General features: G+C 37.0%; 1 protein-coding gene across 1 annotated transcript; it reads right to left on the bottom strand.

Moving 5' to 3' along the window:
- Positions 1-6,490: 6,490 nt before the first annotated feature.
- LOC129902236 (cytochrome P450 71AU50-like) lies at positions 6,491-8,372 on the bottom strand. Its single transcript, XM_055977374.1, has 2 exons — positions 7,323-8,372; positions 6,491-7,245 (listed from the first exon to the last, which is right to left on the bottom strand). Exons 1-2 carry the CDS (start codon positions 8,193-8,195, stop codon positions 6,634-6,636), a joined length of 1,485 nt encoding a protein of 494 aa, XP_055833349.1. The 5' UTR covers positions 8,196-8,372; the 3' UTR covers positions 6,491-6,633.
- Positions 8,373-26,465: the final 18,093 nt, after the last annotated feature.

Raw genomic sequence — 26,465 nt, 5'->3', positions numbered from 1 at the left:
GGTCGGGCCACATGATCCGTGGCAGGATATATATATTGAATGGATGGGCCACATGCTTCGTGGTAGGATATATATATTGAGGGGACGGGCCACACACTCCGTGGCAAGTTACATGGACAGAAATGTTCCCCACTTGTTCTAGACTGTGATTTAGCGGTATGTATCGATAGGACAGACATGTATCATTTTGTTGCATTACATCACATCTTTTTTATATTTGTGAATTCGTGTTTACCCCTTATTGCTCTGTATATGCTGAACTTGACCTGATATGATTCACTTGATGAGAGTATTGATAAGTAGTTGTGGAATGTATTATCTTGTTGTACAAAGTGTAGAGTTGGGCTGGTTTTATGCAGATTGTAGTTAAGGAGGTTCAGTTGGGATGACAAGAGAACTTGTAATCCATTGAGCTTTGCCTAGTTTTAGTTGTCTACTTGCTGAGTACCGTGTTGTTTGGTACTCACCCCTTGCTTCTGCACTTGTGTAGGTTGTGAGTCCGGACCTGCTTGATCTCCTACTGTTTCCCACCACATCTGAGACTATCATTTTGAGTGTTGAGGTAGTTGTTGTATTCATCTAGCGGACACCTCTTACTCATTTATTATGTTTTAAGTCATATTCTAGAAACAAAGATATTTTGACTGTATTTTTTTAGTACTTCGGTAATGTATGAGTTGCTTGTACACGTGACAACCAATCTTGGGGGATTTTGAGATTAGTTACCTATTTTTGATTAAGTTAAACCTTGTTGTATTTCATTTACTTCCACATTTATGTTCCGTTGAGTTTTAGGCTGACTTGTCTCGGTGGGTTAAGACGAGTGTCATCACACCCAATTTTTGGTCATGACAATTATTATTGGGACTTTGACAAACGTCCAATACAAAGAACCGATCATAAAAATAACAAGTTCCATATTTTATCTTGCCCAAATACATATCCATACCATATTCATGAAAAAATAAATTAAATTCTAACTTAATAAACATTCGGACAGAGACTAGATAGCGATGAATTGATGGGAGAAATAGCACATCATGTGGGAACAAAGTTCGGCCACCACGCATTTCAAGTTTGCAGGTCCCAATCTCTTTAACCTCCTCTCTAGAGTTATTTCCTATATATACCTATTTGGGATCCTCGTGGGATTCATCGATAATCTACGAAAGCATATCTTTCCATTTCTATATGTTCAGTGGCTCCCGAGTCTACAATCCACATAGGAAGTAACTAGGTTAAAAAGGCAGAACAAGAAACATTTACATCACTATGTACATTTTTCATAAGGTCATGTACCTTTTTAGGCTCAGGACAATCACGAGCAAAGTGTTCCTTGTTCTTATAGTTATAACACTTAAGCTTAGCCATATTCTTATAAGTCTTTGGAGCAGAATCATTTTTCTCTCCTTGTTGACTAACTTTAAGGTTATTTAAGACTTTCACATGTTGGAGGGTATTACCATTTTCAGGAAGTAGCATAGACACATTTAGAGCTTTAAGAGTTTCATGCTCTTAACAATGATAACTTCATATTTCACAGTTATCATTGTTAAGTTTATCACCTTTGTTAAGCTCGACAATAATATTTTTTTCAGCAATTGACATACTGATTAAACAAGTATAAAGTAACGTGAGACAACTATGTACAAATTATAGCTTAAATTCATATACATAATTGTTCTTAAGATAATTAACTATGTCAATATTCATTTCACATTAGGTTCATATTCAAAAGTTCACTAAGTTCCCAATTATCATCCGAATTCTAATATGTCATAAATCTAACATAATCAATCATGTAAGAAAAATTTATCTTAAATCACATAATTAAAAATTAAATATACATAACTTCTATTATATATATATAGAAACACTCAATAATAATAATAATTAACACAATAATATAATTCATATAATTCATGTCACATAAAAACAATCATTATAGACACTAAATACACATTATCATTGTAATATTTTTTTGTGAACATGAATAGATAAAATAAAATCTATATGCAAAGTCCATAGACAATTTATATCTTACAGGCAACCAATGAGAATTACACATAGTCTTTATATCTTACAGGCAATCAATGAGAATGACACACAGTCTTCTTAACTATCAAGTCAATGTATTTATCCATAAAATGTTGGACCAATGACTTGTAAGATCTTGACTTTTTGAGATGTAACTTATGCCAAGATTTATTAAGTAAGTTTTTTTGAGAAACATCAGGCAATGCAGACCGTAAAGCCATATGTTTCTTCTCCATGGTTAATAAACCCCCAGCCCATACAACTTCTTAAATTAACTTGTTAATTCTCATTATATGTTTCACAAATTTTGTAAAATCATCATCTTGAACATTGGATTTTGGCGAAAGATTAACCAATTTGTCAATTAAAGTTTTCACTCCATCCTTCTGTTGCTTTGTGGAAACTCATCTGGGTGTCCTTATCATTACCATGATTTTCTGTAATACATACAGAAAATGATTAAGACCAACCACATGTGAAAAGAATTATACAACAATTTGTATAAAAGAAGTCTTATATGTGATTTGAGAAGAAAGCTTGATCGCAATCTATTCTCAAAGTTTATGATAATTGAATGCTTTTAATTAAAAAAACAACCATCCCAACACCCACATGGAGACAAAATTATGAAACATATACTATAAGATTAATCGATTCCCTCGTTAAGAAAAACTTTTCATCAAAACCATTTTCTTAATAAACCAATACAAATAGGTGCAAGAATGAACCAAACTTTCACAAATATTAACTAAAGAATATGCAGCCTATCACTGGTAACAAATATTACAAATAATATGTAATAAAAAAAATATTTCCAAAACCAATAAGTGAAGAAACTGTTTCCTTCACCATTTTTTTTTTTCAAAAACAAGAGAAATATATTTGGAAATACCAATGTCTTTCTCCCCTTTTTTAAAAAAATCTCAATGAGAAAAAAAAATTAAAGGACTTTCCAGAAAACAATAGGAAAGAAAAACAAACCTACCTATATCATCACTTTCCAGAAAACAATTGGAAAGAAAAGATTTTGACTAGTCTTAAAGTGGTGGATTTTTTTTTTAAAAAAGTTACCACCAAACAGTGTTGTGGTACTCGTCACAGAAACAAGAAAAAAATGCACTTTCTTTACATCGGCCACCATTGATGTGGTCTTACTCTTGTTTCGGAATTATTTTTTTAAAAAAAAATAGTAACAACCATGACAATGTTCAAGAAAAACTAACTATGAAACAATAAAAACCTCGCTCTGATGTCAATGAAGAATCTAATCAAACACATGTTTGCAGGATCATTAAATTTGTTTCACTAGTCTAATATTGTAATCACATGTATATAGACACGAACTAGACCAAAGAATCACAGTCTATGAATCATACCGTGTCACAGAATAGTTCAAACGCTTTTCGTAGAAGAAATCTTCACGAGAATCTTCACTTGAAACTTTACAAGAATTGGTGAAGAAAAAGGAAAAAGGAACTTTTTGTTTCTGATTTTAGTGATAAAAAGATGTCTTGTTTCTTTTCAAGCAGAAACCTTTTATAAGCCTAAAGGGATACAACTATTTAAATAGTTGTGTCTTTTGCATTCAAATAGATATGTCTTTTCCCTTAATATTTATTAATATATATAATACATAATTATATATTTAATCTCTCGTGAATTCAATTGACCTATGTGGGTGTGACCAGTCTACTCGTCAAAGTAGTCTTTAATGTCTATTTTTTTTCTTTTGTTTCAACACAAAAAATATCATTTTTGATACTCAGTTTAGTCCAATATAAATGAATTATTAGGGTATGGTACATTCCTTAAGAAAGATATGTGAAGCATTAATTAAAGAGTAATTTGTCGATATTATCCTTCTGATTCTTTACAAACTCTTCTTAAAAGTAGAGAGAGTCATTATTTGGGATTTAAAAATAATTGAAAATCGTGTTAAAATGAAGGGTAATTCTAAAGAAAAAAATTAATACATTCTTGAACTTTGAAACACTGATTCATTTAGGAGCATGAAAAGTGCCAACAATTCATTTAAATTGGACTAAAATGAGTAGAATGTTTGGTTCACATTTTTCTTTTACACATAACTGATACATGTATAGGTTCTATAAAAATTTTTGTGTTGTCTTATGTAAAATAAAAAATGAAACAACTAAATCATACATAACTAAGTCATATATTATTAATAGCTAAATTACTAATATTTATATAACTTTAATCAGCAACTAAACCAAAGTCATAGAGATCAACAAAGGAAAGTGCAGTTTTGAGGAATTGTTCTGAACTTTCTGATCTAGCCTTTGAGTTCGTTGAGGACTCCATCTTGATGATGTTCTCTCTATATATCACAAACGAGATATTTAATGGTAATAGATTTTTCTTTTAGCGGCAATATTTTTTTCCGCAAAAACATTTAGAACAACATTTATTACTACAAAAAAATTTAGCAACAATATTTATTACCGCAAAAATATTTAGCAGCAATTGAGTTAATGTCATTGCATCCAAAATTGCTAAAACTTAAAGGCATTTATACCGAATACTGATTATAAATACTTATATTTATTATTGTCGCTAAATATAATATAACGACAATTATGTTATTGCCGCTAAATAATTGCCGCAATTTTAAGAAAAAATATCTGTACCGTAATTGCGGTCTGAAATTCAAACTTGGTACTATAAATCTACCAAAGCAAGTGGGTCTTTGATTGCAGAAATTTCTCGTTGATGCTAATGTAGGCTCTTTGCTTCTTTTCATGGTCTACCCTCAGCCATTAATTATTTATTTTCTAAATTATTTCTTAAGATCTTAGATTAAACATTAATTAATATGAGTATTGTGAAAAAATAATCATACTAATCATAATTTTTTCAGAATAGTGTAAAATTTAAAGTGGACAGATGAAAGTAAACAGGAAATTAGTTCTTTTCCAAATGGTGGTCGCTGCAACTGAAAAAAGCCATCAACTAAATTGGATTCTGTTAACTTCGGCTGTTTACTGGCAATTTAGAAATAAATATTGTGCTACCGGAAGTTCATGGTGGTACTTTTATTTCACTACTAAAAACAACATGGAATTAGCTATAGAATTTATCAGTAATTCCTAGTTAATACGTCGCAAAATAGCTCCTAATTAATTGGGTTTCCATATAATGTATCGCTAATCCATAGCTAAATGAAATTAGCATGGAATTTTAATTGTTTAGCTACGAAACTTTATTCGTGGCTAATTCTTTTTTCTTGTAGTGTTTGGGATATATGGAAGGATATGTGTGTAGACATAGATATCCTACCTGACATAATACACGTGAAATGCCATGTAGGATGTTGTGTAGGACGGGAATCATCATGAAGAATGTCAAGTAGGATATGTGTCTACTTGATCAATTCTATATAAGTTAAGTGGCTACTTGTAGACATCAAAAGTTGGAAAAATTAAAAAACACGTTTATGTATTATGTTTTATATACTTACAATTTTTATTCTTTCATCCCCTCATATGTATGCAGAAAAATTAAGTTTGTTTAATGCTGATAGATCTTACAGTGATTCTATTTCGGGAGAGGCATAGCCTTTCTTCTTTAATGGATAGTTTGTTCAATTATTATGTAAAGAAAAAGTAAACATTAACAGAGTCAAATATTTGTATAGGATTAATTGCAGATACACCCTAATTGTATGGGGCAAAATTGGTTCTACGACATGTGGCGAAATTGAATACGAAGGTACCTCTGTGGTGATCAGGGGAAAATGGAAGAGACCATCCCTGGTATGTTGCGAAGAGTCTCGAACCCTTGCCCATGGAGGAGTGTCATATGACCGGGCAATTGAAAGAGGCTTCACCCTAGGAATACTGTCTTTACAACTAGAAGCAATCATAATGACCCTTCAAAGCTACCCGCAGTCTGTGTATTGAGGAATATGACCCAATCTCACCTTGAAATCTAACCGAATAAGTACATGAGCCCCAGTGACTCCAAAGACAAAGCAGTCTAAGAAAGTACACCTAGTCGTGTGTTGAGAGAGAGCCCCATTTCCACAGTACCTAACCTGAACTAATCATGGGATAATCGGAAATACTGGAGGCTTCTTGAGAGATAAGACACGGGGGCCACGCCTACAGACCAGGAGAAACGTTGTGGCAAAAGTTGGAGGTAGGAGCAAACTAAGTTCACACTACCAATTTTTAGGTTGTTAAGCATTCCACTGTGTTATTGACATTTTATTTATTCCATTGTTCGCTTATTGGGTTATGACTCGCTTGATGTAGGACTAGTTAGATGTTATCACGACATAGGAAAATTAGGTTTTAATAGTGATGGTTCTTCAGTTTAGAACTCTTATCTCCTGACATGTTAAATCACATTCAAAAGGAAACAAGAAAGATGAGGTCAATTGTATATACAATGAGACTTTTGGAATATACCAATTTAATTCGGTATATAGATGTACTGTCAATGCAGTATTTGTAGAATAGCAGGGGAAGAACACAACAATCATAAAATCATATAGTACACTTTCAATGTTGCTTGTAATAAAATGTAAAGTTTAGATATAATAGTCTATCTCTTACTATTTGCATTGTATTTGCATCATTTCTTTAGTCTATAAGTAGGAATAACCAGCAAAGGCTTTTCTCTACATGTTACTATCCCAAACTGCTCATCAATGTCTAAATCACAAGGCTGAATATCATTTGGAAGCTCCCACTCGAAGAAATGCACCAATTGTGCCACCACAAGGCGGACGATGGTAACTGCCAACTGCATTCCAGGGCAGCTTCTTCTCCCAGATCCAAATGGTAGGAATCGGAAGTCGCGTCCACGAAAATCTAAACTGCTCCCAAAAAATCTCTCAGGCAGAAACTTCTCAGGCTCAGGCCAAACATTTGGATCCCTATGAACTGCATAACAATTTATCACTGTTCGGGATTCCTTTTGTATGTGGAAACCATCGACTACACAATCTTCCATGGACTCATGATAAAATAGTGGCGCTACAGGATGCAGCCTCAGGCCCTCTTTTACAACCATGTCTAAGTAGTTTAAGTTCTCCAGGTCGGATTCTTCTACCATTCTTTCAAGGCCTACCACTTGTTGCAACTCCTTTTGGAGTTTCTTCATCACATGGGGGTGTCTAAGAAGTTCTGTGAGTATCCATTCTATTGATGATGCTGTCGTGTCCATTGCAGCCAGAAGCATGTCCTGTATAGAAAAGGAAACAGGGGAATTAATTAGTACAAACCATTTCATTCTCAAGGCTCGTGGATGAAAGTACATACCAAGAGGATAGCTTTTATGTGCTGACAGTCAAATTGAAATTCTGCTTCTCCAGATTGCATTAAGTCCATCATGGTGTCCACAAAGTCCTTGGTTTGCTTCCGATCATGATTCTCGACATGTTCATCAATAATCCTCTCAAGAAACTCATCAAACACCTTCGAAAGATCCTTGAGCTTGCGAGTGATACCCTGGAGATCAATAACACCAAGGAAGGGGAAAAAATCTCCAAGATTTGGTGTTGCTGCTAAATGCACAACATCTTGAACAACAGCTTTGAATCCCCTCTTGTCCAAGTCCTCATCCATGAACTTCTTTCCAAACACCATTAAGCAAGTCAAGTTAGCATTCAAGGACGTAATCTTTGCACTAAGATCAATAGCTACGCGATCATGAGCGTCCAATTTAATTGATTCAATCAGAAGTTCAATTTCTTGTTTTCTCATGGATTTAAATGAATTGATCTTGTGATTGCTCAAAAGGTGCACAGTGCACAATTTGCGAATGTTGCGCCAATACACACCATACTTTGCAAATACCAAATTCTTCTGGCCATAAGCCAAATATTGAGACGCCTCATGATGTGGCTTACTAGCAAAGATGTGATCATATGTCTTGAGTACCTTCTCGGCTGCATCAGCAGATGAGGCAACGATTGTAGGTACTAGTCCCAATCGCACATACATAATAGGACCATGTTTCTTTGCTAGTTTTTGTAAATCTTGGTGTGGATTTTTGCCTAACAAATGTAGATGTCCTAAAATGGGAAGCCCTGTTGGACCTGGAGGAAGCCTTTTTCTCTTCTGAATGTTTAGCAACTCATACAAGGCATATACAAATAGAGCAACCACTAGAGTTGCCCATATCAAAGTCATTGAGTTAGAAGAGAAAAATCCAATCTTAATCAACTATGCACTCTTATGAGGAATAGGATATACACACATCCTGCATTTTAAACAAACACTTAAGGGAACCGTTTGGTATACGGGATAAGGTGAGATATCTCACGATTAAGTCCGGAATAAATTTTATACTACATTTGATTGAAGTTAGAAAATTTTGTACTTTCTATCAAACGTAGTATAAATTTATACCAGACTCAATCCTGACCTTATCACATCCAACTTGAAATTATTTTATCTCATCTTTTAGGTGGAATAAATTTGTTCAAGGATTATAATCCAGGATAATTTAGTACACGTACCAACAACCCCTTAATACTCTTATTCTAGAATTAATTAGCAGTGTATTAAACGTCAAAATGCTGGGGGTTAGAAGTCAATGCATGTCTGCTTCGTTCATAAAATTGCTATAGGAATGGGATAAATGACCAAACAAACATGTCAATGTCAAAGTAGTCTTTAATGTCTGCGCCAGCTTGCTTAATTCATTTATTCAATTCTATCTTCTCAATTATATGGCTGCAACTCCAAAAGGGGTCATGTCACATTGAACCAGATATTAAAACTATAAGGGGTCGTTTGGGTTACCTGTTACTGGTTAGAGAATGGGATAAGGTATAAGTACCTTGAATAATATTCTAAATTCCATCGATATCTAAATTTAATTAGGGTCTTATTACCTCATGAACTATTTTGAAGTGTAATAAATACACCTTTTGATGTTGAGGTGGCATAGAGAGTGCACTCACTCTCTTGGAAGCAAGTAAAAGGCAAAAAAATAATAAAACTTTGATCAATATTAGACACGTGTTCTTTTTTAATTGAATATTTTAGTTAGTACAAATAATTATTGACATTAATTAAAATTTATATATATTTAATTATTTTTATTTCTTTCTTGCTAAAATATTTATTTCCCTCCTCACTTTAAACTTATTATTTTTTTGTTCTCTTTCTTATGCCTCATCCCTAACTTAATTTATATACCTATTTTTTGGTTTTTTTTTTCCGACATAAAACATATCATTGTTGATACTCCTTTTAGTCCAGTACAACCCTTAAGAAAGAAATTTAAAATGCACAATACATTTATATGCCCTTTAACTTGGTTTCAACTAGCATCTAAGATCTTCTAACTTTGGGTGTGCACAAGTAGAATCTTAAATTTGTATAAAATTGAACAAGTAGACACGCATGTCCTACGCGGCATAATACACATAGGACGTCATGTAGAACACAAAATTGTCATATAGGATGTCATATTAGACGAATGTGTCTATTTGTTCAAGTTTTGAATAGTTAAAGTACTTTATTTTGTATATGTATAGGCCTATTGTGTTGAATTTACTTGTCTATGATCCGCTTATAGGATAACCGTGTGATTCTACCAGTACACTCTTGTTTTGTGTACCGATACTACTCATGCTATGCCTTTTTGTTGAGTAAAGGGCATATTCAACCTACTGCGGAGAGACCTTGGTTGGAGGATTAGAAGTTTGTTCAAAGTTCAAAGGTGAGTTATTCTATCATGCTCCCGTGAACTTTTCCATTAATCCTAGTCCTTCTTTCGGAACTCTGATGTTTAGACACTGTTTAGTATTTTAACTTCTGTTTGGGAAGTGTTTCCCCTTTTCTTACACTGACACATGTTAGAGTTTTGGTATGGACGACTTTCAGCTCCTAGAATGTGTTGACTGCCGCATTTTCGTAGTTATTAAAATTGTTGGCTGAGTTTATGGGAACTCAGTATTATTTTTTGGTTATATTTCTGCTTCTGCAAGATTTTTAATATTTATTTCTTAAGTTGATAAGCTGACTGTAGAAATGGTTCTCCCACTAGAATAAGTATTGTGGGTACCAGTCACGGCAGGTTGGGGTCGTAACAAAACGCCTACTAAGAAAAAGAGTAAAAAATAAGCAAAATTCACGTGAGGAATATATAGAAAAAATCTTCACACTATGCATTTTCCTTGTTCACCTTTCTCCTTTCATTAACTACACTAAGTTTCAAATGAACATAAAATAACTTTGAATCAGTAAAGAAAGCGTGCGACGCGGCCCCAGACAATATTAAAGACTAAATAAACACTAAGAGTAAATGCCTATGTGGTGCTGAAACTTAAGATTTAGATTTAAATAAACACATGTGCTGCTCTGATCTTCTCTTGCATTTCCTTTATAAACCATCTTCAAATATGAATAATTAAGACTGCAAGTTTTCTCTTCCAACTCAATGACTTTGATATGGGAAACTCTAGTGGTTGCTTTTGATGAAATTTACAGAGAGAATTATGTTTTCATTGAGCTTGTTAATCACTGATATATGTACATATATACAACTGAATAGCTAGCCTCTAATGTGAACTGCTCACTAACTCTCATGCCACATGGCTAACAACCTAACTAACTCGTCTAACTAACTAACAAATGATTAATTAGTTTAATCTTCTAAACTAACAACCTACCAACTGATTAACTAATTCCAATACCCCCCCCCCTCAAGCTGGATGTACTGAAGAAATTCAATACCCCAAGTTGCTTAGCAAAAAATCATGTTGTGTCCGTCCCAAAACCTTGGTAAGGAAATCAGTTTGTTGATCCTAGTGTTGATGTAGATAGTTTTAATAAGGCCTTTAAGAATCTTTTCTCTAATGAAGTGGCAATCGATCTCAATATGTTGAGTACGCTCATGAAAAAAGGATTTGCAGCAATCTATATAGCTTCCTTGCTATCATAGTAGATGAAAGTTGGTTCAACCAAATTCACTCCCAATTCCTTGAACAAACTTGCAACCCAAACTGTCATAACCCAGATTCGGATGTGATGGCACTCATCTCAACCCACCTAGACAAGTTAGCCCAAAAACTCAATTAAAGCGGAAAGTAAGCGAAAACAGTATAATAGATAGATAAATACGACAATGCAGAAGTCCTAAACAACTATAAAACCCCAAAGAATTGGTTGTCACATGTACAAACCTCTAAAACAATAGAATTGAAATAAACATAAGTTTCAAAAATGTGTTTGTCTCTCAAATGGAACAAAGCATGAAAAAGAAGCAAGAGAAATTGTCGGCGTCAACAGCTACCTCTTAAGTAACTCCAAGAGCCACAGATGAAGAAAGGAGAAATCTGGATCACTGTCCAAGCTTTGAACCTACACAAGTGTAGATAGCAAGGCGTGAGTGCCAAACAACACGGTACTCAACAAGTAATACAGTAAAAGCATATAAAGTTAAATAAAATAGGTACTCCAAAACCCCATCTAAACCTCCATAACTACAACCTGCAAGCAGAACAACCAAATCTAACAGTTCAATAGGAAGATATAATATCATCTAACACGTAAGTCAGGTATGTTTCCACAACTCAACAGATAATATCAATATCGCACGTGCCACTACGAAGAAGTTTCAAAAGTTATGAAGGAAGCTTTCAGTCGCAACAACTCACATAAGGAGGGAAAATACTTAGATGCTCAATTCAATGCAATACAATGCAATGCAATGAATGCCCAATGTGGTGCTAAAATAACAACCACGATGCGTGGCACGTCCCACGTATGCAAAAATATAACAATCACAGCGTGTGACACATCCCTCGATGTAATAATATAACAACCATGGTGCGTGGCACGTCCCTCGATACAATAATATAAAAACCATGGTGCGTGGCACATCCCTTGAATCCTCTTTATTTTTCTCTTTCAGTATCACTTAGTCGAAACTATTTCACATCGGCGAATTCATCAATTGGGACCTCAATCATATACTTCAATCCAAATACAAATGAGAATATTTATGCAATCAATGGGAAGGAATGAAGTTTAATATCATACTCAATTCATGTCGTAGATATCGTAATGTAAGCTTCACAACAAGACAACAAAAATTAGATAGATCAAATAGCTCATTTCATTAGATAAATCTTCCTTCTACATAACTCCAAATGCTCATTTTCAAGTGTTTTCATAATTTGTGATCACCCCAATACCAAATTCAATCAAATCACATACATGTAACAAGAATACACATTCCACAAAGCTTAATAAGGCTTAGAGTTTCACTTGCCTCGATATCGCACCCAACTACTCCGGAACTTGAATCTTTCCTTTCTGTCAATGCCCTAATTTGTAAGAATCTAACTAAATATGAATTTTCAATCAAATTACGGAGCTAACGACACCAAAATTACAATTTTTGAAATCCGCACCGAAACCGACCCAAAAACCCGATTCCAAAATTAAAGATCAAATATGGAATTATTTTTACATGAAAATGCTCCTTTAAGTACTAGAATATATTTTTAAAAACCATTTTGAAAATGGGGTTGAAATTAGTTCGCTAACTTGAATTTTATAAAAATCTTGGTTCAAGTAAAAAACCCCAATATTGAAGTCTCAAAATCATGAATTCAAGGTTAGAATCATCAAATAAGAGTTGGGTATTAAAGGATTTAAGTCAAAAACACTTACCCAATGAATTTCCAAGAAAAACCCTCCTCAAATTGTCCTTACCGAGCTCAAGAGTTCAAAAATGAGTAAAATGGGACATATCCCGACTTTTGGGAGAAAAAACTGTTCATGCATACTTAACTCTTCGCGATTGTGATGACCAACACCTCGCGATCGCGATGAGTCAGAGGGGGTCAACTCATTAGTTGACCTTCATGATCACGACTACCTCCATGCGATCGCGATCAACAGAGGATCCTACTACAAGATTGCGATAGCCATCCATGTTATCACGATGAACAAAATACTTGCACTAGATATCAGCAAACACAACAATTTCACTAAACCATATATATATATTCCTACTAAATTCGATATTTTGGACTCAATGGAACCATTGAAATCTAAATGTAACACCCCTCAAAATTTTTCCTAAGATTCGGGCCTTCTTTGTATACGTGTGGGGCCCATCGTATTTATTTCGAAGTACGTGCTTGAGTTAAGATGAGTACCTGAGGAGTTTAAGAGCATTGGAGGTAATGTGGGGTCATTGAGGACCCCTAGGACCGAGCTAAGTCCAAAAGATCCGTCGTGTCTAAGTTTAGGACGAGTTCACGTAAGGGTCAACTTTCAATAACCCTATCGTTTAAAATACGTCAATCTGGGTGGCCCACGACCTATCAAATTAAAGATCGTCGAGTCTTCTTTCCAACGCCACCAAGAACGTAGATTTCGGAGTTTGAGGTCAAAAGATATGACGATCCGAAGACGAACTAGCACGACAGGGATTGCATTTTGGCCTGGGTTACAACTGCTGGGGAAATGGCCTTGGCGCTGTAAGGGCGTAGCGCGCCACTATCGCGCCAGGAACATGCCTCAGTAGTTTGGCCCCTGGCGCGACGCGCCACCAAAAGTGTGTAGGGTTTTTCAGGCCAAATTCCCAGAATTTGGAACAATAGGCTTGGCGCTGTAAGGGCGCGACGCGCCACTATCGCGCCAGGAACATGCCTCAGTAGTTTGGTCTCTGGCGCGACGCGCCACTAAAAGTTGTACAGGTTTTAGGCGTAATTGGCCTTGGCGCTGTAAGGGCGCGACGCGCCACTATCGCGCCAAGGGCGTTTTAGCCTATTTTCAGAATATTTTGAGGAGGGGCAATTTGGGAACTTACCCAATTATATATATGTAGCCCTTGGACTTTTGGGAACTCATTTGGCAGCCCTCACTCTCTCTCTAAAAAGCCCTAAGAGCTCCTCTCCCTTCTCTCTACTCTTCTTCTCCATTTCCAACAAAGGAGTCCAAGAAGCTTCAAGATTAGAGTCCTCCATTGAAGACCCAACCTCAAGGTTTTCTTCAAGTCTTCACTAAGGTATGTAAGGCTAACCAAAACATGGGTTGAGTCCACCCATGTGCCCTATTCTTGTTTTGAGGTTAGATATCCATGAAAATGGAGTTTCTTGGTATGGTACATGTTTGAATGAGTATTGTTCCCATCTTATTTAATTATTGATGTGTTAATGTTGTTGAGCTAAGAGGTTCCTAAAATGAGCCCTTATATGAGTATGAGATGATAAAGAAATGAATTGATAAATATGTTTTGTTGGCCTTATTAATTATGTAGATTTGATAGAGTATACTATCTTCTTAAACATGTTGCCTATTATAAGAATGTCGATTTGAAGTCTTGAAGATGTGATGAGTCATAAAGATTTTTCTCAAATGGATGGAGGTAATGATTGATTTTATATCTAGATGATGTGTATATATGCATTTTAACATTTCCTTGAAGATATGATTGAGATTGAGCATTGGGATCGAGACTTGATTGTGATAGAGTTGATGAGTTGACAAGGTTGTAATGAGACTTGTCGATGTGATTTGATTGAATTGATTGGATGGAGTTTTATGAGCATTGAGGCTTGGGAGAAGTATCGAGCACCGAATTGGGCAAGAGTATAGTCCATACTCGAACCCAATAACTGCGTCGCCAAACGTAGGGGGGATAGAACCGTTAAAGTCGGATGCTTCCCCGAGAGATTTGTCCTGACATTATAGGACTTAGTTGGATTGGATCCATGATTTGATGACTCGTTCATGCCCTGGCAAGGTATGAGCGGACGCGGCAACAACGTCGGTTTGTTGTACTTTCACTGGCTCATAAGTGATGGTTGTCGGTTAAGAGAAACTCCCAAATAGGTGTTGATAGTACTCTGAGTCGGATTGAGTTGATTGTGTATGATTGGTCCCGTCTAAATCATATCCTTGTTTAGACTTAGGACATTTGATTGAGCTGTCATCCTTTTGAGATTGAGATCCCGAGTTGATTGATTCTTTCTTGATGTTCGTTGTATTCGGCCATTTTACATACTCGTACATTCTATGTACTGACGCCATTTGGCCTGCATCGTTTCATGATGCAGAGACAGGTACTAGAGATCATCAACCGGCGCCTCGTTGAAGATCCACATACACTTCCAGCCAGTCGGTGAGTCCTCCTAGCTTCCGGAGGATATTTGGGCCTTCTTGTACAGTTTTGTTGTCCTCTCTTTTATTTAGATTGTTGGTAGCCATGGGCTTGTCAGTGACACCTCTTAGACTTGAATAGAGGCTTCATAGACTGGAGTGTGGGAGATTGAACTGATATTTTGATGAGTCTTAATTTACTACTCTTGTTGGATTGAAATGTTTGGCCTTCGGCCCTTATGTTATGAGAAGTATTTCCTTAATTGAGTTTCCGCTAAGAGAATGTGCTTGAATGAATGAGTGACTGTACCAAGTGGTTCGCTCGAAGGTCAGAAATAGCCCTCGGGTGCCGGTTACGTCTAGGGTACCCTCCCGGGGCGTGACACTAAATTCGAGGTCTCTTTGACCAAAAAATTGATAAGTCGCAATCAAACTAACTTTGTACTTCAAAACACCCAAACGAACTTGAGACCTCCAAAAATTCAACCAAGACCACCCCTAGACTCAAAATCATCTCCTACGAAATCATCGAAATTCAATTTTGAGCATCAAATCCACAAATGTTGACCAAAGTCAATCCTATGATTAAAATCTTTAAGAATTACCAACTCGAGACCTCAAATATTCACTACACCTCCAAATCTGATTCTGTCAACTCTCCTAGACCAAATTCCACATTTTGGAGCTGTTGAAATTGACAGAACTCCATTCCGAGACTCATAGCTCTAGTTGGTCCCACATACAACTTTTGAACACTTTAAGCCTTTAAAACTGAAAAACTTCATATTTTCAAAGAATTTCCAAAAAACCAACCCCCAACACAGATTAGAAATGACTCGGGACAACTAACGGGAGGGGAAAATGGTCATTTTATGAAATTTTTCAAAAATGACCTCAGGGTCATTACATCATCTACCACTAAAATTCATGTTTATCCTCGAACATATAAAGTAAAATAAATTACCTGAAGCCTCAAAAAACTGAGAATACCGAGCACACATATCATCTTCCGACTCCCAAATCACCTCTTTGTCTGAGTTGTGTCTCCACTGCACCTTCACTAAAGAAATCTACTTGGTCCTAAGCTTACGGACCTATTTGTCAAGAACGGCTATGGGCTCCTCCTCAAATGTCAAATATGGACCCAACTCGATCGAATCAAGGGAAATCACATGAGACTCTTTCAAAACATACTTTTGGAGCATGGAAACATGAAATATCAAATGTACAGCTGACAAGCTAGGTGGCAGGGCCAATTTGTAAGTCACCTCTCCCACTCACCCCAAAATCTCATATGGGCTAGTGAACCAAGGGCTAAGCTTGCCCTTCTTCCCAAACCACATTACGCCCTTCGCGGGAGACACTTGGAGGCAAACATGGTCACCCTCCATAAACTCCAAAGGTCAAACTCTCCTATATGCATAGCTCTTCTGCGTACTCTGGGCAGTCAAGAACCTACCCTAAATCATACGAACTTGCTCTGTAGTGTCTCTAAGCAAATCCATGTCTAGAGAATCCATCTTAGATGAATCAAACCACCTTATAGGTAACTGACACCGCCTACCATACAATGCCTTGAATAGGGCCATCTGAATACTGAAGTGATAACTATTGTTGTAGGCGAACTCCGCTAAAGGAAAATACTGATCCTATCTAGCAACAAAGTCAATAACATAGGCTCAAAGCATATCCTCCAACACCTGAACCGTTCGCTCAGACTGTCTATTATTCTATGGATAAAAAGCTATACTCATATCAAGCCTAGTACCCAAACCATGTTGTAATGCCTTCCAGAAGTGCAAAGTAAACAAAAACCCCAATCTGATACAATAGATACCACTATCAAGCTGAATGATCTAACTAATGTATAACTGGTCTAGCTTCTCCGCTGTTTAATTCACCCAAACTGGAATAAAATGGGCAGACTTGGTCAGTATGTTAACAACCACCCATATAGAATAATAACCACCCATGGTGGGAGGAAAACCTACAGCAAAGTTCATGGTGATTCGCTCTCACTTCCAAGTAGGAATGGGCATCCTCTAGCTCATACCTCCAGGTTGTTGGTGCTCACACATGACCTGCTGGCAAGTCAAATACTTGGACATAAACTCTGCAGTGTTCTTCTTCATACCAAACCACCAATAGTGTTGGCTAACATTATGATACATCTTCGCCGCACCTGGGTGAATTAAATATCAGGAACAATGAGCCTCCTCTAAAATAAATCTGATAAAATCCTCCACCTTGGGTACATAAATCCTACCCTCAATCTTCAAAACACCATCTGAATCGAGTTTTGCTTCTCTAGATTCTCCCATCATCACCTTGTCTCGAATGAGACATAAACTGTCGTTCTCGAATCTTCTCTAGTGAAAAATGAGCCTCAATGAAAGCGATAAAGTTGCCACTCTCCTCAGATACCCTTATCATACAAAGTTCATCCCTAGCAGAGGGTCTCATGTCAACACTAATCGATGCAAGACTCCCTATACTAGGAGCTTTCCCACTCAAAGCATCAACCACTACATTGGCCTTCCCCGAATGGTATAAGATAGTCATGTCATATTCTTTTAGTAGCTCAAGGCATCTGCGTTGTCTCAAGTTTAGATCCCTCTGACTGAAGATGTACTGAAGACTCTAGTGATCGATGAACACCTCACAATGCACTCCATATAGGTATTGACGTCATAGCTTCAACACAAACACCACTACCGCTAACTCCAAGTCGTGAATAGGGTTGTTCCTTTCATGAGCCTTTAACTGTCTAGAACCATAGGTGATCACCTTCCCTTTTTGCATCAATACTCCGCCCAATCCAACTCCAGAAGCATCACAATATACAGTAAAGTCCACTTCCTCCTTAGGTAGGTTCAAAACAAGAGTTGTAGTCAACAAAGTCTTGAGCTTTTGAAAACTCGTCTCGCACTTATCAGACCAATGAAAGTCCATAACCTTCTGAGTTAGTCTAGTCAAAGGAGCCATAATAGTGGAGAAACCCTACACAAATCATCGATAATAACTAGCCAGTCTCACAAATCTTTAGATCTCAGTAGGAGAAATAGGTCTAGTCCAGCCTCTAATTGCCTCAACTTGGTCGAATCCAGCCTAATACCCTCCTTGGACACCACATGTCCGAGGAATACCACAGAATCAAGCCAAAACTCACATTTAGAGAACTTTGCATATTACTTCTACTTTCTCAATTTTTGAAGCACTGATCTTAAATAACAAGCATGATCCTCCTTTGTCTTAGAATATACCAAGATATCATCAATGAAAACAATCACAAAGGAGTCTAAATATGGTTGGAACACCCTATTCATCAACTCTATAAACGTTGTTCGGGAATTAGTAAGCCCAAAATACATAATCAGAAACTCATAATGACCATAATGGGTCCAGAATGATGTCTTAGGAATATGCGACAGCCTAATCCTCAACTGATGGTATCCAGATCTCAAATCAATTTTTGAGAACAAGGTCACTCCCTGAAGCTAGTCAAATGAATCAACTATACAAGGAAGAGGATACTTGTTCTTGATAGTCACTTTGTTCAATAGCCTATAGTCGATGCACATCCTCATAGACCCATCCTTCTTCTTCATAAATAGAATCGGTGCACCCCAAGGTGACATACTAGGGAGAATAAGCCCCTTACTCAATAAATCCTGCAGCTGGTCCTTCAACTCCTTTAGAGCCATGTGATAAGGTGTAATAGAAATGGACTTAGTGCTCGACTCCAAGTCAATGGAAAAGTCAATATCCATATCTGGAGGAACTCCCGAAAGATCAGTAGGGAACACATCGACAAACTCTTTAACCATAGGGATAGACTCCATAGGAGGTGACTCAACGCTAGTATCTTAAATAAAGGCCAAATATTACATACACCCTCTATCAATCAATCTCTAAGAACGCTGATAGGAAGTAACCTTACTAGGATAAGAACTACTAGTGTCCTTCCACTCAATCGTCGGAACACTAAGTATCGCTAGCATCATACTCTTGGCATAACAATCGAGAATAACACGATAAGGAGAAAGACAATCCATACCCAATATCACATCAAAGTCTATCATTCACAGAATAATCATGTCTACTTAAGTATCATACCCGACTAAAGAAACGAGACAGGATCAATACACTCAATCTACCTCTAAGGGCCTACCCAGAGGTTTAGAAATATGAACAGGAACGGGTATGCAATAACAAGTCAAATCAAATTCAGATGCAAAATAGGTAGACATATAGTAGAAAGTAGATCCTTGATAAAATAACACAAATACAAGTCGATGGAAATTAGGATGATACCTGTAATAACTACATCGAAAGACTCGGCCTCAGGCCTCCCTAGAAAAGCATAGCACTGTCCTCCCCTGCCACCTCCGCTCTGCATAACACCTCGGCCTCCACCCTGTGGAACTATAGCACCACTAGCACCCCGATCAGAACTACGACCACCCCTACTAGCCTGATTTATGCCTCCACCACTAGTCGGTGGGGCTGGTCCCTTAATTTGAGCTGATAAACTTGGCTTGGGTCCATCCCAACCCTGATCAGGACACCTCCACATGAGATAATCGGGATCCCCATAGGTGTAGCAATGCCTCTGAGTCGAAAATGTTATTGTGATGAATCTGAAGAAGTATAATAACCCCTCTGTTAGAATTATAAGACATCGAACAACTTGACCACCATCAACCACTGTCATAGAAGCATGAATGGGTCTCTATTGCTGAAATAAACCATCACATTTATCCGACCCTCTACCTCCTAACGAGGTGCTTGAGAACTGACACCAGAGCAGGACCTCTTGGGGTCCCCAAACTCCTCCCTAACCATCAATTCTGCCTCCTTTGCAATTCTCACAATGGCTAGAAGAAAGCCCATCACAAGCTGACGTGAACACATAGGATCAAATAGAGAAGGTCAATCCCTTAAGAAACTTGCGGACTCTCTCCGCCTCATATTGTATCAATGTCGTAGCATGCCTCGACAACTGAAAGAACCATGCCTCATACTCGGTAACATACATACCACCTTGAGTCAAGCTCTAAAATCTTAACCTGATCTCCTCGCATACTCTCCATGGAATGAAGCGATCCTCGAATGCCCTAGAAAAAGCACCACACTCCACTAGAGTTGATCCTACTGATTTGGACCTCATAAACGTCTTCCATGAATCAAATGCCTCAAGCATTATCCATACTCACTATCTTTAATATCTCATGACACAGTGTTAAGAACTCATGAGCGTCCTCACTCCTACCACCCTAAAAATCGGGTGGTTTTGTCTTCAAAAACCTCTCATAACATTGTTGATATGCAATAGTCATGACCATATCTAGATCAACCTGCGCACCAATAGCTGTACGGAAACCAATGGTGGCTTACCCATTTGATACTTAATGGCTGAGACCTGATGCTTCTCTAGGGTGTGTGACCCGGTTCTAATCTGTGAGCCCTGTGGCGTGCCTGTAGCACCGTGATTGAAACTCTCCAATATACCCAGCATCCTCAATAAGGTCTCCTGAAGCAATGATGCTGCAAGTCCTGGAGAAACTTGGTCCTCAACAACCTCAACAAGTGGCTCTAGGGAGGCCTCTCTAGCACAGCCTCGGGTAGGTTCCGCTCTTCGGTACGGCCCCTACTAGCAACTACTCCACGGCCTTGGCCTTTTATTCGGACCCTACCTCTACCCCTAGCTAGGGTCTCAACAGCTGTCTCGGGGATAACCTCCCTTCTACCAATAGCTGTAGCTCTATTCCTCGACATCTGCCAAAATAACATGTGACACTCAGCACTAGTGATAACAACTTGGCACGATAAGAAAGAATGAATAATGAAATTTTCTTAATAGTCTTCTAGCCTCTCGAAGATAAATATAGAATTTCTTGTACCGATCATTGAGACTCTACTTAGACTTGGCTTCTACACGTAAGACCTAAGAACCTGGAGCTCTAATATCATTTTGTCATAACCCGAATTTTGGTATGATGGCGCATATTTGATCCCATTGATACAAGTTAGCCCAAAAACCTAATTAAAGTAGAAAGTAAGCAAAAATAACATAATTGATAGATAATTACAAGAATGCAGAAGTCCTAAAATCCTATAAAACCCCAAAGGATTGGTTTTCACATGTACAAGCCTCTAAAATAGTAGAATTGAAATAAATATAAGTCTCTAAAATGTGTTTGTCTCTAAAATGGAACAAAGCATGAAAAAGGAGCAAGAGTGATTGTCGGCGTCAATAGCTACCTCTCAAGTGACTCCAAGAGCTGCGGATGAAGAAAGGAGAAATCTGGATCACTGTCCGTGCTCAAAACCTACATAGGTGTAGATAGCAAGGGTGAATACTAAATAACACGATACTCAGCAAGTAATACAGTTAACACATATAAAGCTAAATAGAACAGGTACTCTTGATACCCCATCAAAATCTCCATAACTACAACATGCAAGAAGAACAGCCGAATCTAATAGTTCTATAGGAAGATATAACACAGCTAATACGTAAGTCAGGTAGGTTTCCATAATTCAATAGATAATATCAATATCGCACGTATTTCAGTCGCAATAACTCATATAAGGAGGGAAAATACTCAGATACTAAACAATGTAATGCAATGAATGCTCAATATGATGCTAAAATAACTACCACGACGTGTGGCACATGCCATGAATGCAATAATATAACAACCACAACATGTGGCATGTACCTAGAGGCAATAATATAACAACCATGGCACTTGGCACATCCCTCAACTCTTTTTTGTTTTATTCTTTCTGTAATACTTAGACGAAACCATTTCACATTGGTGAATTCATCAATTGGGACCTTAAAGATATACTTCAACCCAAATGCAAACGAGAATATTCTTGCAATCAATGAGAAGGAATAAAGTTCAATATCATACTCAATTCATGTCTCAGATATCGCAATTGATTACTAGAAGCTTGAGGGAGAGCTCAAAAGCTTTGCTTTGATCAATAGGTAATAGAGAGCATAAGCTTCACAACAAGACAACAAAAATCAGATAGATCAAATAATTCATTTCATTAGATAAATTTTCCTTCTATATAACTCAAAATTCTCATTTTCAAGTGTTTTCATAATTTGTGATTTCCCCAATACCAAATTAAATTAAATCACATAGCACATAACAAGAGTACACATTCTACAAAGCTTACTAAGGTTTGATTTTTCACTTATTTTGTATTGCACCCAACTACTCCGGAACTTGAACCTTTCCCTTCCTTCGATGCTCCAATTCGTAAGAATCTAATCAAATATGAATTTTCAATCAAATTATGGAGCTAACGACACTAAAATCATAGTTTTTAAAATTTAGGCCAAAACAGACCCAAATACCAGACTCCGAAATCCTTCTCAAATCTGGATTTTTTACATGAAAATGCTCATTGACGTATTAGGAATCTATTGTCGAAAACCATTTTTAAAATGGTAATGAAATTAGTTCACAAACTCAAATTTTGTAAAAATCTTGGTTCACGTAAAAATTCCCAAAATTGAAGTCTCAAAATCATTAATTAAAGATTAAAATCATCAAATAATAGCTGGGTATTGAAGGATTTAAGTCAAAAACACTTACCTAGTGAATTTACAAAAAAAAACCTCCTCAAATCGTCCTTACCGAGCGCAAGAGTTCAAAAATGGGACATATCCTGACTTTTGAGAGAAAACACTATTCATGCATACTCTTCGCGATCGCGATAAGTCAGAGGGGGTCAACTCATTAATTGACCTTTGTGATTGTGATTGCCCCCCATGTGATCACGATCAACAGAGGATCCTACTACGCGATTGCGATGCCTATCCACGCAATTGCGATGAAAAAAATACTTGCAGCAGATATCAACAAACACAACAATTTCACTAAGTCTCAAGTTCACAGAATTGACTCTTGGAGTTCGTTCAAAATTCCGTACACACAAACCATATATGTATCCCTACTAAATTTGATGTTTTGGAACCATCAGAATCTGAATTCGAGGTCTCCTTGACTCAGAACTCGATAAGTCACAATCACACTAACTTTGAAACTTAAAACACCAAAACAAAATCGAGAAAATTCAACCAAGACCACCCCTACACTCAAAATCATCTCCCAAATTCAATGGAATCATCGAAATTTAATTCCAAGCATCGAAACCATAAATGTTGAACAAGGTCAACTCTATGATCAAAATTTTTAAGAATTACCTACTCTAGACCTCAAATTTGCGTTACACCTCTAAATCTAATTCCGTCAACTCTCTTAGACCAAATTTTCACAATTCAGAGCTGCTGGAATCAACCTGTAACACCCCAAAAAAAAAATCTACGCCAAGACCCGTAGCATTTTTCATGTATGTATAGGATGGTACTCGATGACTTTAAAGTGAATTCATGAGTTAAGATCAATTCCTAAGTAATTCAAGGGTATTATATGTGATTTAGGGTCATAGGGTATCCCTAAAACCAAGTCGAGTCCAAAGAATTAGTCTTGGCTAAGTTTCCGAATGAGTTCGTATAAGGGTCAACTTCCAACGACCATATATATTTTAATATAATGAACTGGGTGTCCCATAACCTACCAAATTACAGTTCTTTGAGTCTTCTTTCCAACGCCACCAAAATTTCAATTTTTGGAGTTCGGAGGCAAAAGTTATGGCCATTTTACTACAGACTAGTACTGCAGGAATTTCAGGCCTGGGCGAAATTCAGGCTTGGCGCTCCAGTGGCGCCCCACGCCACTATAGCGCCAGAAAACAGCCTCAGTAGTTTGGGGCTTGGCGCGATGCACCACTATTAGATGTGCAGGGTTTTAAGCCTATTTTGGCTTGGCGCTGCAGTGGCGCGACGCGCCACTATGGCGCCAGCAGGATTTTTGCCCAATTTCCAGATTTTTGATGAAGGGCAGTTTGGGCATTTTTTCTAAACATATATACACTAACATAAGACGTTTTAGGCTCATTATTTTTAGTCTTTCATCTCTCTAAAGAACCCTAAACTTCATCCTCTTCTCTCTCAAATCACCCTCTCCAATTTTTTTTATCAAACTCAAGGATTCAACACTTCCATTGAAGACCTAACACTAAGACTTCTTCAATTCTTCTTCAAGTTCCTCCCTAAGGTATGTGGGTTTTGATCCATGGGTTCTTTCACCCATGGAGCCCAAATGTTTTCTCAACTTTGTATATCAATTTTAAATGATGAAATCTTATGTTATTTTACATAATGGTTCCCAATGCATAGATTATGATATATTTAAGTTTATTTACTCCTATTGGTATATATATGTGTATTGACTCCTAATTTCAAGTGATGAGAAATTTTAGGAATTTTCATACTACGATTCCAAATGTATAGATTCTTGAATATTTGAAGTTTATTACCTATATTGACTTATGTTGATTCTTATTTACATGAAATGGATGGTTTATCAAGGTACTTATATGAAGGCTTGAAAGTAGTTTTAAAGTGCATATGGTGGGTTATTTTTAAGATGTTTGATTTGATGCATCCATATCACTCTCATGCATACAAGTATTCTTTTAAATGTATTTAAAAGTTATATGAAATGAACCCCCCTAGTCTTCTTATGTTGAAATGAAGTTGAATTGAAAGTTTGACTCCAAATGAAAGTTTATGAAGCAAATGCCTATGTTTAAGGGAGTCTTGTGAAATGATTGAGTGCTTGATCGATGAAAGGGCTTCTTAGCCAAAGTGAGGTTTCAATGTGAAAGGAAAATTCTCACATTGAGTCAAATGAAATGTTTAAGGTTATGATATGACATGTTTGACCTCCCTATAGGCCGTCAATGCTTTTGAACATTTTTCCAAAATGGAAGGTCCGATTAACATGGTACCCGGAATGCCATCACTGATTGTAGACCTAATTTTCTTGTAAATCAAGGTTCATTAATAGAATGGTAAATAGGGCATGGTAGTCATGATGATATTATAAACCAAAGGTTTTAATGAGCTATTCCACCGATGATGATTTGATGTCTAAAGTTATACGATGCTTATGTTATTATGATATTTAAATGTTATTCCGTGGGATTTGACCGAGCACCAAATGTAGATGTAGATGGGGACTCGGCCTAAGGGGTCCTTAAGTAAAGTCTCATGTTGCATTAACTATGTGCCACCATAGGAGCCCTTGTCGGCTAGGCCTTTGTAGCCACCAAATGTTAAATAATTAAATATAATCTGAATGGAGTTCTACCTGGCAAGTAGTCTCCCCGTGCCAACGTAGGGGCTTATGTTGGATTCCATGTAATATCTCGCATGGTCTTAAATGTCGGTTATGGTCACTTCCCCACAAAATGAATATTTTAAAGTCTCATATGATGATGTCTAATGCATGCATTCACTTATGCATATTGCTTACTCACGTCTCTCTTATGTTCTTCATTTCATAGCATACTCACATACTTAGTACATTCAAAGTACTAACGCATACTTTTTGCCTACATGATATCACCATGTAGGAACCGACGTCGTTCCTAGATCTCCTCCACGTGGCTAACTCGAATTAGTTTGAAGATTGCTTGTGGTGAGTTCCTATGTTTCGGGAACAACATCCTTTTTATTCTAAGCTTTTGTTATGTAGAATAGTAAGACTTTTATTAAGGTATTTCTTGACATTTATTATGAGGGTGAGCTAGGGATATGTCTTAGCCCCCGCCAAGTCTATTAGTAGAGGTATGTTTGGACACAAATGGAAAAATGTTTTTATTTCCGCTTGTTATTGTTTACCATTACCAATGAAATGATTAATGATTTCTAAGAGGCTTGGGTGAGGTACCTCCGGGTGTCTCATTCGCCGTGTCACGTCTAGGCCCTAGGCTCGAGTCGTGACACAACCAAACTCCATTGGTCCCAAATACAGCTTTTGAATACTTTAAGCCTTCAAAACTCAAAAAACTTCCAAAACTTCATCTTTTCAAAGAATTTCCCCAAAACCAACCCCAAACACAAATTAGAAGTCACTCGGGACAACTAACCGTAGGGTAACATGGTTATTTTATGAAAATATCCAAAAATAACCTTCTGAGTTATTACACAAATTATTTCAGATGTTAGAGTAGCTAGACTCCTGTTCTTTGCTTCTGCAGAACTTCTAGACATTGTATTCCTCTTCTTAGATTTCCAGGAAATGAGTGAATCACCAAACTATTATAAAAATCCAATGACAAACTTCCTTGTGGTTGGACAAGCAACATAATGACAAACTGGTTGCTGCATAAACTGACTCAAGGATTATACTACAAAGGTTTTGTCTGGCCTTATGATGGTGAGATTAAGTAGCTTTC

The sequence above is a fragment of the Solanum dulcamara genome, chromosome 1 (genome assembly GCF_947179165.1).
Source record: "Solanum dulcamara chromosome 1, daSolDulc1.2, whole genome shotgun sequence".
In the NCBI taxonomy this organism is placed as follows: Eukaryota; Viridiplantae; Streptophyta; class Magnoliopsida; order Solanales; family Solanaceae; genus Solanum; species Solanum dulcamara.
This window is presented reverse-complemented; position numbering and strand designations above follow the sequence as displayed.